Raw genomic sequence first — 18,197 nt, 5'->3', positions numbered from 1 at the left:
CATCCATGTTGTGTTAGCATCATTCCTGCCAAAGCGTAATCAGTGCGACTTTCCTCTCGACCTCTCTTACGTCACGGTCCCTCTCTTCGCAGCGGTTGTAATCCACTTTATGCTAGGAAGCTTTAGTTTTCCCGGTTGGAAGGACCGGGGGAATTGGCATAAGACGTGGTGACGGAATCTTCTCCCCCGCCTCGGTCGCCAGTTCCTTGTGGCCCGACCGCTGAACTGGGCCGCCTCGGTGGAAGCATTTGGGACAGCCGCTCCGGGCCCTCCCGTCGCGATCCAGTATCAATGACCATCCCTCGTCTCGCGTCTTCGTATCCTCGGCCATTTATGTGGAAGCATCACTCCCGCTCGATTGGTCTTCATTCCCATCGCATTACTTGTTAAAACATAGGCTAAAATTTTCAAAATTTCAGGTTGTAGATATGCATCAACATTCGTTTATATCTCGTGTTTGAATATTTTGCCTTAATTATTTTTGTTTTAACCCATAACTTTTTGTGTATGACTTGCCGGTAAATCTTGAAAAGGGTCTATTCAGGAGGCCAATGTAAAAATTTTGGCCATGTACGGCCGAGGAACTTGGAAACATAACTCTAAGTAATATATCATTTGAATTTTTGAGATAATATCTACTTCGTTTCCGCGAAATTAATTCCTCGTGGCTAAAAAAATTATCTCTCTGTACCATGTTTGCGATTAATTTAATAGCGTTGGATAATTTTATTAATAAAAAACTTAGACTCTCAGTCACTACTAAAGTAGATTGGGATAATAGTCAAGATTTCCTCGCGGTCCGACCGCCGAAGTTCCATGGGAAGGAGCGCGGACCTCCAGGGCCCCCCAATCGCAGTCCATCCTCAATGCTAACCCCCTTTGCCTCCTCTCCTCTCGTTATTCTCCGGCGCGACCGCCAAATCCTCCCGCGCCCTCTCATGTCCTCGGCCTACCCCTCGGCAGTTGCGGGGGGCACGCCGCGCGGGCGCAATAGGCGCCCTCCCCCTACTCCCAGCGCAACCACCCCATTCCTCCGTCCGCCTGCTCCGATATGCCGTCCCCCACCACCCACAGTGCGCTGCGTTCCTACCCCACGCCGTTGCTGGCTGACCCTCCAGTGGCATTATTGATCTTTCGGGCCGCAGAGGTTTTCGGTGGCGGGGACGGGGTATGGTCTGGATCGCGATGTGTTCTGCCCGGAGATATGTCTTGGGGAGATGGGAGAGTCTATATTACGAGCATCTGTCGCGTTCACCCTAATTTTCTTCTCCATTTGTATTCTCCCAAAGGTTGGCAGGATGAGTGTTGGAGACTCATGAGCGCGCTCGCCTCTGTGACGAGTGAAATGCCATCACGGTTTCCTTCTTTTTATGACGACGACTTCCTCTCTGCGTCGCGACGGATTTTAGTGTCGGGGGTCGCCTCGCAATGTTGAGGTGTTTTTTTTTCGTCTTTTTTCTTGCGCCCTTGCAATCCCCTCTCCTACCGCCGCCCCTCTGAAAATGACGTGCGCACTTGTTTACAAACATCTTCCTCCCCTCATTTGCCCGGGTGTGCTTGAGGGAGGGTGGGTTTTGGAGGGAGGTAATACTCCTTTTTCATTCCATCCCTCTCCTCTCCTTACTTTTTTAATCCTTCTCCTCCTCTTGTTTTTCCCTCCCCTAGAGTACGCGAGGCACTCATTTCGTTCGCTTTCACTCTTCAACGGCGCTGCCGCTCTTTGCTCGGTGCTCGAATGGCACTGTGACGGATTCTGCGCTGTATTTTCAAGAGACGGCGTCCCCGACTGCATTCCACGCTCTCGCTCTCACTTTCAGCGCGTGCAAATGTAGAGCTCGGGAATGGTCCTCGTGGTGATTACCTTCGAGTTCTCTTATTTTTGTTTTAACCCAACGAAGATTTTTTCGCGCTCAAATTTTGCTTCATTACTTCGTTGTCTCTAGTTGGTCCTTTTGATACTCAATATCGTCCTTTTTTCGCCTCGATTTTTGTCTTTTAAGAGTAATTCATTTTGAAAGGAAAAGTCGTTTTTATCGTTTCAATTCTAATCAAATACCTGGAATATTTAAAATTATTTGGTTCGTTAATAAGGTGTTCAACTACATGTGATATCCGGCAAATATTTGTAATGTTTTCAGTTTTCGAGTAAGTTTTTCGCATTGCTTGTGGGTTCAGTCGTTGTATAAACGTTGTATGTGTTTTATTCGAGGATATCCGTTGTTGTTTGTGCCCACACGTTGAAGTAATGCTATCAATGGTGGAAAGTGTTGTCAAGTCTGCTACTTGAGTACATGACTACAAGATTATATTCTGATAAGACTTTTCGATAGTCTTAGGAAGATATTTTTAGGATGTAGCTCTCAGACGACCTGGTTATTTTTATATTTTGACATACTATCCGCGGTCTTATTTTTAGATGTCGTTGACCTCATAACTCGCAAATTTGAAATAGGCTGACCGATTGGCAGGCGAGCATCTATTGTGTAAATAAAATGGAGTTGGAGGGCAAAAAATTTCAAGAAATATCCAAAAACATTAACGTCCAGGATAGAAGTTGGCTTCTATTTCATTTATCAAGTTTATTAGATGTCCGCCATAAATTGTAAAATTATGTAGTTCCTTCTTCTTGCTTGCGATTGCATGATAAAGTTGAAGTTCTTTGGAGTTGTTACCACTTGCGTTAGACTTTGAATTCTATACAAATTATTGAAATAGGGATATAAAAATGCCACAATATTGTTTATTATTTTATTTTTTGTGCCACAAGTTACCGCTTAACTATTCCCGTTTGTAAATATGGATAGGACTACGTGTGCATCTTCAATTTATGCATCGCCAAGCCTCATTATTAATACTGTTCTTCAATAACTGTTGCGTTATTACCGGTAGTTCCTTATCAATTAATTACTTACCAAAGTCTTAGGATAAGTTAGAGCATTCTGTATTATAAATACATTGCTAATAGGGTTTGTCTTACATTTTCGTATTAGCGATTGAAGTTGTATTTCATAATCGAGTGATTGATGTTGAAGCAATGGAAAAGTTATTTAGATGTTGTGATATGCCTTTTCCATAAGCGAAAGAGCAATGCAGACGTTTTTTTATGCATGACTCGTGGAAGGTCCTCGGGTTTCCCTCCATGTTGCACATTCGGTGAGCAGCGACATTTTCAAGGCCTAGTCCTTCGCCGTGCTCAGGGTGAAGTGTCCTCATAATTTCGGCTACGAACTTCACCTTCGGATCGTCGGTGCTGAGCGGTGGTGCGGAACGATGGACAGCTAGTGGTCGCTTCATCGAGGATATGTTGTGTTGAAAAGACTGACCATCGACCGCGTAGCAGCCAGTGAGAGGACTTAATTCCTCAAAAGCCTTCCCAATTTTCTTGAGCAATCTACGTAAGCGTTTTTCCTACCGAGTCATCTAAAGGTTGCCCTTACCATGTCCTGTTTTATATTTTTATAAACAATATTACTTTTTGTCAGTTAAGGTTGCGCTATCGATTGAGAATATCTGAGCTAGGTATAACAATGGAAATAAGCATGTATTGCCGTTTTTGAAGAGGGATTCCTGCTGTAAAAATTGAGTGAAAGAATTGATTCCATTTCGTCATTCAACGGTGTGGTCTGATACGATTCAACTTACTTTTACCAAGGTTCCCCGAGTATATTTTTGACTTGGTGACTGCTCTTGATTCAATGAGGTTACTATGAATTACGAGTTCAGGATGTGTGCAGTATAAGACCGTTAGCGGCTTGCTAATTTATAAGTATGATTATGGTGTTGATATCTCCCGTGATATATTCCTCTGCCGACCTATCTCCCGCGACCGGTAGCGGAGACATCCGCTTGCAGTCGCCTCGTGTTACACGTCTTGTGTCCTTTTGAAGGTTATATGGAAAAACAAAGCAGATGACATTCTCTTTGCAAATTGAAAATATGCCCATCCTAATTTACTTTATTGCGAAATTTTTTTTCCTTGGCGCATTTTTTATAAATTAAATTATCGCTCCACAAATGCTAAAACGATTTGAGCCTTATCGCCATGACTGCGTATGCTATGAAAAATTAAACAACAATTGGAAGAAGTCGTTTTCACAAAAACACCTATCGGGTGGTCTGGTTTAAAATAAAACCTAGCCTCCTCAATCTTCGTATTACCGAATTACGAGCAAGTTCGGTATAATTAATTGAATGCGCTCTGTACACTGCAGTTTTTTGTGTGAAATTGGCTAATATTACATGCGCAAATATTATTCTCTAACGAAACATACAAAAAGTTTCATGCAAGTGTCCACTATTAATTTTTCGCTCTTTCTCGGCGAATTATATGCATAGATAATTTTCGGGTTTCCATCCGAGAAACTGTTTTGGCTGTCACTGATTTTGTCGTGGAATATTCCTCTACCGTCCTCAATGGTTTGCTCAGTATATAGTCTTCGCTGACGGGTTTAGTTGTGTTAATGACGCCATGCAAACCATTGCTCTCAAGACGATGGAATAGCATTCTCTCAAAAGTTTGGCCGTAACCAAAATCCTTAATAAGAATGGTAACCCACGAATAATTTGTGCATAAGCGTGTACTTGTTTTGGGTCGTCACGGCACCTCCTTAACGCCTAAGTCCCCCAGCCGTCTTCTTTTGACGAACAACTTCGCTGGCCAGTTCCGAGGAGCAGTCATGACAATGGGGTAGGATTGGGCAGGTTTTCCCTCCACTACTGGTTGCGTGCGAAAATCTCGTGGCCCACATAACACGCAAGGGGGACGGAGGAAGGGGAGATGGGCATCCCTCCCCCTTTACTCGGTTTCCGTCATGCTCCCCCTATCGCGCCCCATCCCACCGTTCCTATGTTTTCCCTCAGAACCCCACTCCCCTATCCTGCATCCCCACGCTAGCTTCCCCCTTCCCCTACCTCAGCTTCCATTCTCAGCCTACTCTCCCCTTTACATAACTCCGCTCACACTTGTACCTCTCTCTCTCTCTCCCCTCCCTTTCCCTTCTATTTGACCCAAATTTCGTCCTGTATCTCTCTCTTCTTTTTTTTCCCCAACCACTACCCATGAAGTGTGTTATTTTTCCTTCCTTGCTGCATTCACGTTTTCGGTCTTTTGATACCTCCCCCCCTCTCCCCACGCCCAAGCGATTCCTCATCCTCGATTTTCGAATTACGTTGATGGCTCCTTTCATCCCGATGGCTTCGCGTGCCGCTTTTGTTCTTATTCATGCGTTTCGCTTCGTCATTCCTAGTCCCCGTTCTACCCTCTCCCCCTTCCAGCATTGCTTTACGTCCCCTCCCTCGAGTGTTGGGGCTCGACAATTCCATTCGCCTTTCCTCCTTGTGTGAAGCAAAGGAGTGGACGTGCTGGTCTGTAATGTAGAGATGTTCGGCCGTCACTTTGTAGAAGTCCATTAAACAGTGTGTTAAAACGATGGCATTCAGCAATGATTTTACCTTTTATTTTTACCTCCGACTATGTATGACTTCTGTGCTTCACTCCTCTTATTCCGTGGAACTATATAAGGTCACACTTGTTCGTCCCTTGAAAATGGCTCTGAAATCTTGAAAAAGGTTGGGTAATGAAATAATTATGAGGGGGTAGAAAGTTTTTTTTTTTTGCAAGTGCTGGCAAGTTTTGGTTTTTATTTACGTAGGTCTCTTGAGTGGTTTGAACAAGATGATGTGGATGGTAGTGGTTAAGTTTTAGAGATTTGGAGGGTTTGTTTTTCTTGATGAAAGAAATCATCTTCCTTGCTATAGTACTCTCTGTCTCGTGTCTTCATGAATTTATTGAAACTTTCAATACTGTTTACTTTTTCAAGGAAATTATGGGCCTCAGTTGGCCTAGCTAAACTTTAACCGTATCTATTTCGTTGATAACCACCAACTCCACAGGTGGAGTCGTGAATTCAGTCAAACGAAATCAACCCTATTGCTGGTAACTTCATGTTTACTTATTAAGAGCCACATAGACTGAGCGCTCATGTAATTCCTAACTCGTATTTTCAATACTATATTTACCTCATTGCCCGACACTTTCCTCGTCCTTTCAAGCCATTTGCTTTGAAATATGCGTAAGTAATTACCTCTTTCTATTAAAATTTCTGCTGTCATTACGTAAGGCTCTCCTGGGAAAGCAGAGATCACATTTTGAATCGCTCATTCACGCGCTCGAGAAGCAATGAGTCTCTTTGCCGTAACCTCCCTCGGATCGAAGGGAGGGTAATTGAATGTCTGGCGCATGCTAAAGAATGGTGTGCGATAGGCGCAGTACTAGCGAAACTTGGTCAAGGGCACCATTGATAAACTTGTCGTGCCCTCTCCCTCAGCAAGTTCACCTCCTCTTATTCTTTCTCGCCTCCTCGTGGATCCCAATGTCCTTCGTTCGACCCAAACTCTCATCGTCGATTGTTTTTCCGGCAACCGTTGCGGTCCGGCGTCCCGTAATGGCGGCAGTCGCGCTGTGATCTCTCCCCCTGGCAAAAATATGGCGCCTGCACAACGCTCTGAGCGCCACACGAGAGTGAAAGTACGAATTGCCGGTTGCAAGTCTTGCCTCGATAGCTTTCACTTATTTGGCTTTTATATTCGCTCGCGTTGTTTGTTTTTTTTTTTAATCTACACATTCAGACGATGTTCAGACCGATGGGTTACGTGTTTCATTGATCGTCGCCGTGAGGCGTTTTATTCTTTTTCCACTGTGGCTGCATACCTCTTTTTGTCGTACATATGATTCTCATACAAACTAGTGTCAAAAGTTACTTGTAAACGTACATATTTTATTTTATCTTCACTATTGTAATGCTTTTTACTGTATGGGCATCTACTTTTTTAAGTGTTTGTATAATCAAATAGAAGGCTGCATAAGTTTTATCAATCGCTATTTTTACTTGCTATTCGGAGCAAACTTGAATGCTTAAATCTTATTTAAAACCGTCCTAATTTTGGTATTGAGTTGAACCTTTGTCGATCAACCTATCCACCAGTGGATTTTCTTGTCCTTATTGATAGTATTAATTGTTACTTCTTCTGATGAAATTGAAATTATTACTTTTACAGTTCCCTTATAAATTACTATGAACATGATATACTGAAGTAATGCGACTTAAATGAACTTTTAAAATATTTGGACTCAGCAAAGGGTTTTGCTATAATTGTAATAATACTATTAAATCATAATTTGCGCCTGAAGATGATGATAATTCATTGAAACCCGGGTCGCGCTCTGATAAAAAAATAAGTGGTATAAGTAATTGTGTATATGTAGGATGTTGTATGCTGCTATTTTTTAAAGTAAAAAAAATTACAAAATAATGCCTGCTTCCGTAGTTCAAATATGCTGCCTGCTCGCCTAAGTTAATATTATATTACTTTGGGACTAAAAGACCGTATTTGCCTTTCTCATTGCAGGATCTCGTCAAGAGCCATCTAATGTTCGCGGTGAGGGAGGAGGTGGAGGTGCTAAAGGAGAAGATAGCGGAACTGATGGAGAGGATAAACCAGCTGGAGGCGGAGAACTCGATCCTCAAGGCGAACGCGTCGACGGAGACGCTGGCGCAGTTGGGCGGCGGCGGACAGGCGCAGGCGTCCTAACGCACGGAGGATGGGGGCCGAGACAAGGGCCCCCGGCTGACCGAGTCCAAACGCCCCACCGACGCGAGCCGCCCGCCGCCTCCCGGGCCCACTCCCAAAGCCCTAGCCACGCCTGTGTGATGTGATATACCTATTCAGGGTCCGGGCTTTTAAAATAAAAAGGGTCGTCGACGCGTGTCGACGACACCTTGTGCCCCCTCTCTCCAAGAAAAGTTTCTTTTCGGTTTCGGCTTTCGAGTGAGTGGTGCCAGAAGAAGAAGAAGAGGATGGTGATGCTCGTTTGTTTATTTCGTCCCGGGAGGTCGAGAGTCAAATGGGGAACTCTGCTGCGAAGTAGAATGGCCGAGAGATGCTCGCTGCTAGCTAGCTGATCGCCCCCTGTCCCTCGCGCGATGAGGGGCGGGTGGGTAATTATTATTATTATTGCGGTGCCATGAAGAAGAAGAAGAGGAGGAAGGGGGGATATGTGAATGTGTGATTTTAAATAAAATGATGACGGGGAGGGAGAGTGAGCTGGGGATATATTTATAGTTGAAGGGGCAGCAGCAGGTACAATTTTACAGCAATGGACATCTTTTTAACAAGTCCTTCCTTATTATATGTATATTATGGACTGAATTTTGATTTTTGCTCGACAGATGATGATAATGTTGATGGTAATAATGCTGTTGAAAAAAAATTATCAATTTGTTTTTTTTTTCGTTTCCTCTCTCAAGAGAGGTTGAGGTAATAGATTCTTCATTCATTTTTTCCATTAATTAACCAAACTTGTCTGTGAGGTGAAGATTTTTTTAATTCGCTTTGATTTTTTGTCCCAGAGAGTTTTAAATGATTCTTGTCTCTCTTCATACTTCTTGCAATCCTATACTATCCTCAGAACATTTATCTGTGAGCTTTTTTAAGGTGAAATTTATCTCTCTCATCACCTTTTTAATGCAATAGATTTGCCGAGTACCTCGTCTCCTGCTAATCTAAAAAGCAGGAAGAGGTTTCAGAAGTGCCAGTGCTTGTACAATAGCTTGAAAGGAATCGAATGCACTTGATTTTTTTAAATACTACATCTCACATTTGTGTAATTCTGGTAGTTGCCAATGTTTTTTGGAAGTGCTTTTAATAGTGCTGTGTACCCCTAACCTCGTGATATAAATTTTTCATTTCACTTCTATTATCCGCCTTCGGTCACTCTATTATCAGAACTTTATTGGGCCTGCTGCTCCATTGTGTTTTTTTTATAATCCCCACCCTAGTCCAAAGGAGCCGTGGGTCTATGTTAGGGAATAGAATCCACTGCCTCACCACCTTAATCATTCTAGAATGAGAGTCCTTGTATCCCTTAAAGTCTTAAGAAAAAATATTTTTTATGTTTTGATCGGTATGGCTGGGCACAGACGCAAAGATTTGTGATCCAGAGGTGCCTCCCCAATATGAAGTTCTTCTTTACTGATGGTTTGAAAAAAAAAAATAATCCGCGAAGTCTTTTTCTTCGACATATTAAAACCTTATGATGGAAAATTGAATGGTCCATTTCAGTGAGGAAATTTCTTTATCATTGGAGAACTGCTGTGGAGGTGAAGATGTGGTAATTAACGATGTGATAACTCATTTGGGTCCACGATAGGATGGGTGGTGTGGTTCGAAGTGGTGTGTGCCTGTATTATATGTAAATACCCTAAATAAAAAAATCTGCTTCAAGATGCAAAAATTGGATTTAAGTTGAGAGAGAGAGAGGCAGTGTATTTTTTTGCATGTGAGAAAGTGTATAGCCCGCCGTCGTAGGTTGTGCTGCTATTGTTTTTAAGTGGCGATCATGTGTGAATGAATCATAAAGAGAATGTTTGGGCCGGTGATAAAGAAGTATAGAAATATTGCTGAAGCTATTGTTTATTAATATTGTCCCCACAACTATGTTCCACATCTTACTTGTTGTGATGATATTTTTTTTACTGCAATTTCAACGTAGTTAAATGGTCGAAGGTCTATGGAAGAGGAGTTGGTCGCGGGGAACAAGAATGTACGCGTGAAAGAATGTATACGATGGAAGTTGGATAATTGGTCGGGGACAGAAATAATATATATCAGAGATTGTACATTGGGAAAAGTTGTACATGATAATTTGGTCAGGGTAAAGGGGAGTTGGTAACTTGTGTGCTTGTTTTTGAAAAAAAAAAATTATTGTTTGGCATTAAAAGCTTCCTACCATCTAACATTACCCTGTTGTGAAAGCCTTTATAATCTCCTAAGCCATTCAACATTTGAATGGTCTCCTGCATTGGATGATGCTTCAATATTTTAGTCTGTGTGAATGGAATCGGAGTGATTGCGTTGGATTGTAAATCTCATTTGATGCACACTACCATGCTTTACAAGACTGCCATCAGCTGTGCTCGTGGGCTAAAAACCCATTAGTCAGCAAGGAGACGAGTGTCGTCACTGAGGGAGGACTATTGTTTTCACACTCATCGAAACACTGGCGTATTGCACACGGTGATGTCATCATCGGGAAGGTTGTATTTCAAGATAGTCACCTGCCGAAGTGCGGTGGGTTTGAGTTGCGAACAGTTAACACTGACTTGCTGCGAATGTGAAGTGTGAGAAAGAGCTGAAAAGTACTGTGGACTGGCCAGTGTTTGTGAAGACGGTTGATTTTTCCTCTCTGTGACGGCTGAAACATGCACTTTGTGTGTATCAAGTGGGAGTGATGTCCCAGAAAAAAATCAGCCCCTCAAGAGTTTTGAGGGGTGATCAGCATGAAGCATGCTGGCATTATCATCATGTACTAGTTCCTTGTATAGTCTTTGCGAAAGAGGTTATCTAAGAGTGGGCGAGAGAGAAACGATTTTGTCATGCCTTCCTTCTGTGGCTCCCTCTGATTTGTAACTGTACATATAGGCCTATGAAAAATCTATTCTTCCGTTTTACCACTATTATTATTATTAATATTATTGCAGAAGCTTTATTTCTACATGTTGGTTATGCTAAATGATGTGAGTTATGGCTGAAATGTGGAAGTAATATTTTTTCCTTACATTTGTCCATTGAAAACAAGCATTGCTCTATGCTATGGAAGAAGGTGACGCAGATGGAGAAAGATGTTTACTGCTCAATATAAAGACATCCCGTAAAAGAAATGTGTTTCATTGTTGTTTGCCTCATCATCAACCTGAAATCCCGGTGACAGCTGCCTAGCAAGTTGTGTGATTAAGAACGAGAAATCGACTTCCTGAAAATTATTTAGTGGCAATAGAATTGTTGAGTTACATTAGAGTCATGATATCTAAGTGTGGCATCAGGTTTGTACTGGGTTCGTCAGTCTTTGCGGCCACTGGTGAAATTTGTGAACATGATGCTGGCGTATCAGTTGTAATATATGGAAATTTACTACCTTTTGCCCAAAATTTGGATTAATTCAAGTAGATGAAAGGTTGTTTATCTGCATGATCAAATGCATTTATCTGTAGTTGCCTGATACGCCCGACTACATTTTCTCTGATTCTGAAATACTTTATCAATTTATTCGATTGGAAGCTCATTTATTATCAATTCAATCTAGAATATGCAAAGGAGTTGATTTGAAATACTTCCAATTAACTGTTGAAATTATCGTTTTAAGTCTTGTGTAGGACATTTTAGTTTGATGTCCACAAAATTAATAATCTTATGAATTTTAGTGGAATAGGCAAAGGTAAAAATCTTGTGCTTTGTAATGTCATCTGCCTGATCATCGTATCATCAATTGATATCTACCTATTCGTCATCCTCAGCCAAGATCCTGCATTTTTGGATTATCACGGTAAGTATTAGGTAGCTGCTGCTGGTTCTGCAGATAAATGTTATTGGTTTTCCAGCAATATGAGACTTTATTTCGTACATAATACCTAACAGCACTGGGAAAGAGATTTTCCTCCATCCCCAACATCAATAGATGAAAAGCGACCACTCGAAGTCATCATTCTCGACTTATCTTGTCGACCTTGTGCGCAACTTCCTCATCATTTCTGCGCGCACTTCCAACTCTGTGATTAAGCCTGAAAGGTTATTAGCGTATGCTTAAAGTATCTCATGACTGAGCTTAAATTATTTCTGAGTCATTAGAGGAGCCAGAGGTCAAACTTAAGAAAGAAAACCCTCCGATGATGATTGCAGGAACTCCGTTGATGGCAATATTAGAACTTGGATAGAGTCAGTTGTATGTAAGACAAATGTCAGAGGAAGAGAATTTTGGTAAGGGAAATGGAATTATATCACTCGTATAGTCAGTAATTCAGATAATTATTACATTTTTATGCACGACATTTGGGAATTTTATCAACATCTAGAAGGGTTAGGAGAAAAAAATATCTAAGCTTCGAAAGAATATGTTATAAGGAGTTACTGATTTATGCGTACCTCCTCTTTTCAAATACGATAGGCTGTAGCATTTGTTGCTTTAGGGCGGAAGAGAAGCGGGTAATTATTTGGAAAATGTGGAGGTATAAACGGGGTTATCAATATGGTGGAGAGTGACATGCGTGGTAATCGGAATGCTAAAAAAAACATTGATACAAGCATTGTACTTAATTAAGAGCAGAAGGGGAGTTGGTAAAAGTCGTTTTACACTGCGTACGAAATGTTACGTCTTCCACCTGCATGCTCTTTCGGGTGTTCAATCATTTTAGAATCGGAGCCACCGACGTTCATGCAATTCACACTGCTTTTTGAAATGCTCGTTCGTAAATTTTGCAATTATGTGCTCCGCGTACAATGAAACAAATAAATACAACGTTCTGAAGAGTAGGAGCAGGAACGTGGTGAATAGGCAGGTAACCATGGACGGTGCAGATCAGGGATAGCGAACCTTACAGCGATGGAGCGCTATATTGTATTAAATATGGGTAAAATATCCTCTTACCTCGCGTACTGATCATTGACTCTGACAAAGATTAGGATATTTTTGTGATTAAAAGATGATTTTTTTACGTTGCGTTGCATGAATTTCTTTTGAATATTTTATTAGCGAAAATAAATAAAAATACACCAAATGATGAAGTTTGCCATGAAAAAGTATTTGACTTAGCCGGGATTCGAACCCGGATCTCCCAATGGCTGGTGTTAGGTGAAGCACATGGAATTGAATGGTATTAAGAATCACGAATTGTTGGACCACTTGAAGTCGTTGGGATTGTTCTGGTTACACTCTGTTAGATTACACAGCTCTCTGCTTTAGCTACCATCCAAAACCTGTTTGCATCAATATTAAGTGATATGTCGACCTTATAATCTAAACTTATCCGAATGTTCCGAATACCCTCCCGTCTCTGCGTTCAAAGAGTACGAAATATTCTCCACCCTTGGCGAAGAGAAATAAACAATGAGCCTCGACTTCTTGTAGCACGGACAAAAACAACTCGATAACGAATACCAAGAGAAACCTCTAACAAATTTCTCGGCGGATATTAAATTAAAATTCCTCCATCATTTAAATCATTTAATATTACACTTGCAAAGCATTAATAGCTAGGCAATTCACTATGTTCCCCCACCTCACCACTTCTCCACAGCTCTAGAATTAGATTATATTCCTCCATAGTCCGACCTACTCTCCTTTACGGCTGCGAAATTTATGCCCACAATAAAACAAGTTGGAGAAAATTTGAAACATTCCAAAATAAATCCCTCCGTCTCATCCTCAACCTTTCTAGATTAACTAGAATCCAGGACATCCTTTGAGCTCATAATCTCCCTACCGTCAACCAGTGCATTCCCAGCTAGTGAATAATTTTAAATCCAGGCTCGGGGCAACCAAAAATACACTATTAACAGAAATTTAGAATTGTGATCCAACAATTCCAAATACATACATACTGCCTCAAAAAGATGCAGAACATAAAAATATGAGAAAATAAAATGAAAACAATGACATTAAGAAAATTTCTTATTGCATTAGATAAAAATTGAAAAATAACTTGAAAATAAAAAATGGACATAATAGAAAAATTGCAAAATTAAATTACTCTCATTATCAAAGTATTATAACCGATGTTTACCATTTAGAATTTAAGTTTCTGATAATAAAAATAATACACTACCCATACAACACAGAGGCACACAATCATTTCATTTTTAACTGGGTAGTTGTGGTAGACGTGGTTTAAAGTACAGCGGAAACGCGCCTTCGGCGCAACAAATAATGCGAGTCTCGGTGGAGAAGATGAACTATGAAATGAAAAGGTACTGAGGAGAAATAAAATGGTTTCACTTCAAACCAAAGTGAAAATGCTACGATTATTTCACGAAAAAAGTGGTGCGCAAATTCCAAAAAGGAAAAATCACTAGCCTTGACCTAGACTTGAACCAAGGAACCCGTGATTTAATTCCGAGCGCCGAGTACTCAAACAAATCCTAATTGGCAATTAAGCAACCCCACTGAATTTTTAAGGGGTTTAGAGAAACCGCGTCGTAGAAGCCAGCACTGCACTTGAGGTGCATTTTCGCTCGGTATCCAGGAGAAAATAGGGATTCCATTGATTAAGGTCACACAAGGGCGTGGAAAGGATAGGTTTCACGTTTTCGACTTCGCCATTTAACGTGCATGCCGAAGAGCTGTTAAAGCGTGGATTGGGTTGCGTTGGCCGATGTTAGAAACAATTTACTCGGCTGAAATATCTACATTAAAACAGTAGCACGAGCCACTCTTTCATTCTGTACCCAGCCCAGAAAGGTTTTGGCACTGTATGCCATCATTCAGATCTCATGAATATTTTATTATGAAGTAGAACTTTCTTTTATGAAAAGAAACCGAAGAAGGAGGTCTTCGAAAAGTCGGGTAGAATCATTCAAGGCTTAGTAAAAACAGACATTATCGTATTACAAAACAATATGGGGGCTACGTCTCAGAGGAACACGGTTTGGAATTAGAATTGAAGATGTTCTATAAATAATACTGTTAGCCAGGAAAATTTCATGAATCATTCGTCTTATGATGCATTATTCTTGGGTTTGAAACCAATTGTTACACTTCACCAGGCTATTTTTGCTGATGATAGTGGACTAAGACATCGAAACTTCGCTTACGGTGATGGTCTAAATTACGCGGTTGGAGACACGAGAATCTTTGACCGGGCCCGAAACATCTGAGACCCTTAGAAAATGGGCAATAATTGGAAATGAAATATGAAAGCCTTAATTATATGTACAATGTGTATACATTCATAGACCGCCCTCTAGGTGGATAGGGGGTAGGTTAGAGAGACTGGTGGTTAGCGGATGGATATAATCAACATTAGCATTGCTGCCCAGTACTGCATGTTTAGCAATACAATGGAAGCTTTTGGCATTCTTGTTGCCCAACCCTTTTTTTTATGATTTTTATCATAACTTATTTAGTCCCGTATTAGGTTTGGATTCAACGATATTCCGAAAAGTTTACACTTCGACAGTTAATTAAGGTGCAATATTCTGTAAAAAGATAAAGTTCGTTTCACACACGAAATGTTTAAGAGAGACAGCGTCAAAACATGATTGTGAATAAAAGATTTGCGAAGTTTGCGATGAAGTGGGTATCGTCGCACGGTGCGGAAACGTGGGCCTTGTGGAAGCACTATGAGAAACGGCCTCAAGTCATTCCAGATGAATGTGTGGGGGAGAATTAAGGTGGTGTGATGGATGGAAAGGAGGTCAAGTGAGTTGGTCGACATTGAGTGTGGGAAGGGGAAAGTGTTGGATGAGAAAAAGAGGAGAAAGAGGGAGGGTGTGGCGAGAGTATGGGCTCAGGGGCATGGGGACTGTCTCAGAGGGAAGGACGTTAGGTAACGGAGGAGTGGAAGGATGAGAAGTTGTATTGTTGAGGTAGCCCTTTTGCCGAGTTGAGAGTTGAAAAAGAAACACAAGAACAGGGTCCACGGTCGCCAACATTGATGTCGGTGAGCTCACGTCCTTTGGAACTTACTCTAATCGAAATTTAGCCTCGAATAACTTTACCTCTAATTTTCTTCGCGGCGTAGTATATTCCCTTATTAATATGTTTGTACGTTCAAGAAATATTTAATTTCACATTTTTTGAGATAAGAATAGATTTATTTCAGAGCGACTCTGAAAATGTCTTTTCAGAAAAGATAAAAGATACAGTTTCCGGATTAATTCGGCGGAAATCTTTGATATTTAACATTATGAAAGCACTTGCCTATTTCCACACTACTTTATTTCATCCTACCCAAGTTGACATAAATTTTTAGAAGCGCACTAAATTTCCAGGTCCGACAAGTAGGTACGAAAAAAAAGAGATTTTTTTGCCGGACGAATACAAGAATTCATTTTCCCCAAAACAATAATGGTCTTTTGATATAAACTAAGAAGAATTAGGCAGTCAAATCTGTCATAACGCGCGCCTAATTGTTTTGCATTAACTTAGCGATTAACGGCGGGTGTCCTAACGCCACACGCGTTTTCAGGCGGCTGGCGGTGCACTATGTAAATTAAGTTTTTTTCTTAGCATTAATTTTAGAAAACTGTGGCGCACTAAGCATAAAAATTCGGCACCTTATTTTTAAATGATAAAATAGCCATAAAGCCTCAGGCTCTGCCTTCAAGTATCCCTCACGCTTCCGTTCCTGATAATTGTTATCGCTTAATTTCTTGAAGTGGTCAAGATGAGCGTTTTTGTTTTCCGAGTGGGAATAGATTGACAGCACTGATAGGACACTCTTATGTGCACTGTCGAGCCATTAGATGCAACTCGCAAGCATAGCGATCATTACTTGAACTTATGGCGGCCCTGCCTTTGAAGGACCGCACCGCCGTACAGTGGACTCAATTCAAAAAAGCTTGCCAAAATCAATATCACTGTTTTTATTGCGTGTAAATTTTTTGTAAAGGTTTATTTCCATACTTATCGATCCGCTGATTTCGAATTTAAAGCTTTTCCTTGTAAGAAACGTGATTCAATCCATTCCCGGCAAATTATTCTATTCAAGTCTTCTCGGGATATCCATCTGGTTTAATATTTACACAGCAATAACGTTTCCAACCTGATTGTTGCGACTGCTTATGGATAACTCAACGCCGCTAATATACTCTGATTAATTAAATTCACTCACCATGAAGACGATGGATAAGTCGTCCCTCGAAACGTTGCTACCGCGTAAATGTTTAACCAAGTTGAAATTCCTAGAAAATTTCACCGGTATTTTGATGTATCTGCAATAATTTAATGGCTATTGAGGCATTTGTTGAAAAAATTGGTTCTAAAATCCTCATGCAATTTAAGATCATCCTGCGATAGTCATATGAACTATTCATCCAATAAATCTTCACTTGATGTTTTCAAGGATAAATCTAGTGAATAATATTGTTTATTTTTGCAACGTCTTTGGAAAATAAACTGTGAATGAACCACGAGAATATTTTATTCCTTTTGCATATGTTTTATTGTTTTTGATAGCAAGGTAATATTATTAGGAAGTTATTTTGTATCGCTATGATTAACACTACTGTACTGCATCAATAGGGTGGTTTCCTATTATTTTTTTATTGCCTAAATCGAAAGATTATTACTCCTGGAGTACGTATTTCACGCTTTTAGATTTTTAAATGACGATATCTATTTTTCGCGATTAAATGAATAGTGAAAAATTTCAAGCGCGCGAAAACGCGACGCGTAAGTAGGAATGATGGGAAAAAGTCCGTGCGACGCATTTCTGGTTCCCCCTCCCGCCTTGTGAGGTGACCTTGATCGAGGCTCTGAGCGCTGATAGGACGCAGGATGCTAGCGGGTAGCTGAGTACCTTGCTGGCTGGTAGCGCTTGGCTTAAAAAGGTTTATTAATTCCTTACGAAACGAAGAAAACTTTCCGACCTTAGCCAGTTTTAATAGGTGATTATTAAGACATGTTTCCCTGAGCTCTGTGCCTCATGTATGCATTGGTAACCTCAGACGATGTATAACTCCTATCCTCTCGTGTAGAAACTAGGTCCCTGTGACGTCACGTGGAGAGGAATCGCATGGGCGCCAATCTGGCCTTTTTCAAATGAGTATAAAATTTGACCCTTGCCATTCGTCTAAACCGGTATTTCAAAAACCAAATAATTTGTGTATTATGAATACACTAATGGTGGGTAACGAATCGCAATCAATGCCTTTCGTTTTCTTTGATGAAGGAAACTACCCTATTGCGCACAGCTAGATTGCACAAGAAAATTCCAGTTGTAAAGCAGCTTCTAATCGATCTTTGTTTGTAGGGGTGAGACGGATCGACACGGTGGGAGAAGCTTCTTCAAAAGACTCGATTGGAGCTTTTTCAATATTCCGATAAAGGGTTAGGGTACCGCATGAAAGTAAAGATGAGGTTTCTCTCAATGAAGATTCTCTCAATGAAGGAATGAATAAGAGAAATATTGACATCATGCAGAAGTTTTTAAATGTCTGATCAATGGCAAGTCGCGATAATAACTCCCTTCTTTCCATAGTCTAATGCTCAATCAGTGATCAGTATCCTAGCGAAAATAGTACCTTGAGATGTCATTGGAACATATGATAGTGTCTTATGGGTAGAATAGGTTGAAATTGCACGGTTAATAGGTCAATTCAAAATTAGTAAAACACAGTGATCCACGGCTTCCGCCATTAGTGTGTGG

General features: G+C 40.8%; 1 protein-coding gene across 2 annotated transcripts in view; it reads left to right on the top strand.

Annotated features, from left to right (window-relative positions):
* Positions 1-7,680, top strand: part of LOC124154063 (protein bunched, class 2/F/G isoform-like) — a 376,552-nt gene extending 368,872 nt beyond the window's left edge. For both annotated transcript variants that reach the window (XM_046527566.1, XM_046527565.1), the window contains one exon: positions 7,408-7,680. In XM_046527566.1, coding sequence (XP_046383522.1) covers positions 7,408-7,590 — 183 coding nt within the window. In that variant the 3' untranslated portion in view covers positions 7,591-7,680. The remainder of the gene's footprint in view (positions 1-7,407) is intronic.
* The last annotated feature ends 10,517 nt before the right edge of the window (positions 7,681-18,197 follow it).

This window comes from Ischnura elegans, chromosome 2, assembly GCF_921293095.1.
Source record: "Ischnura elegans chromosome 2, ioIscEleg1.1, whole genome shotgun sequence".
NCBI lineage: Eukaryota > Metazoa > Arthropoda > Insecta > Odonata > Coenagrionidae > Ischnura > Ischnura elegans.
This window is presented reverse-complemented; position numbering and strand designations above follow the sequence as displayed.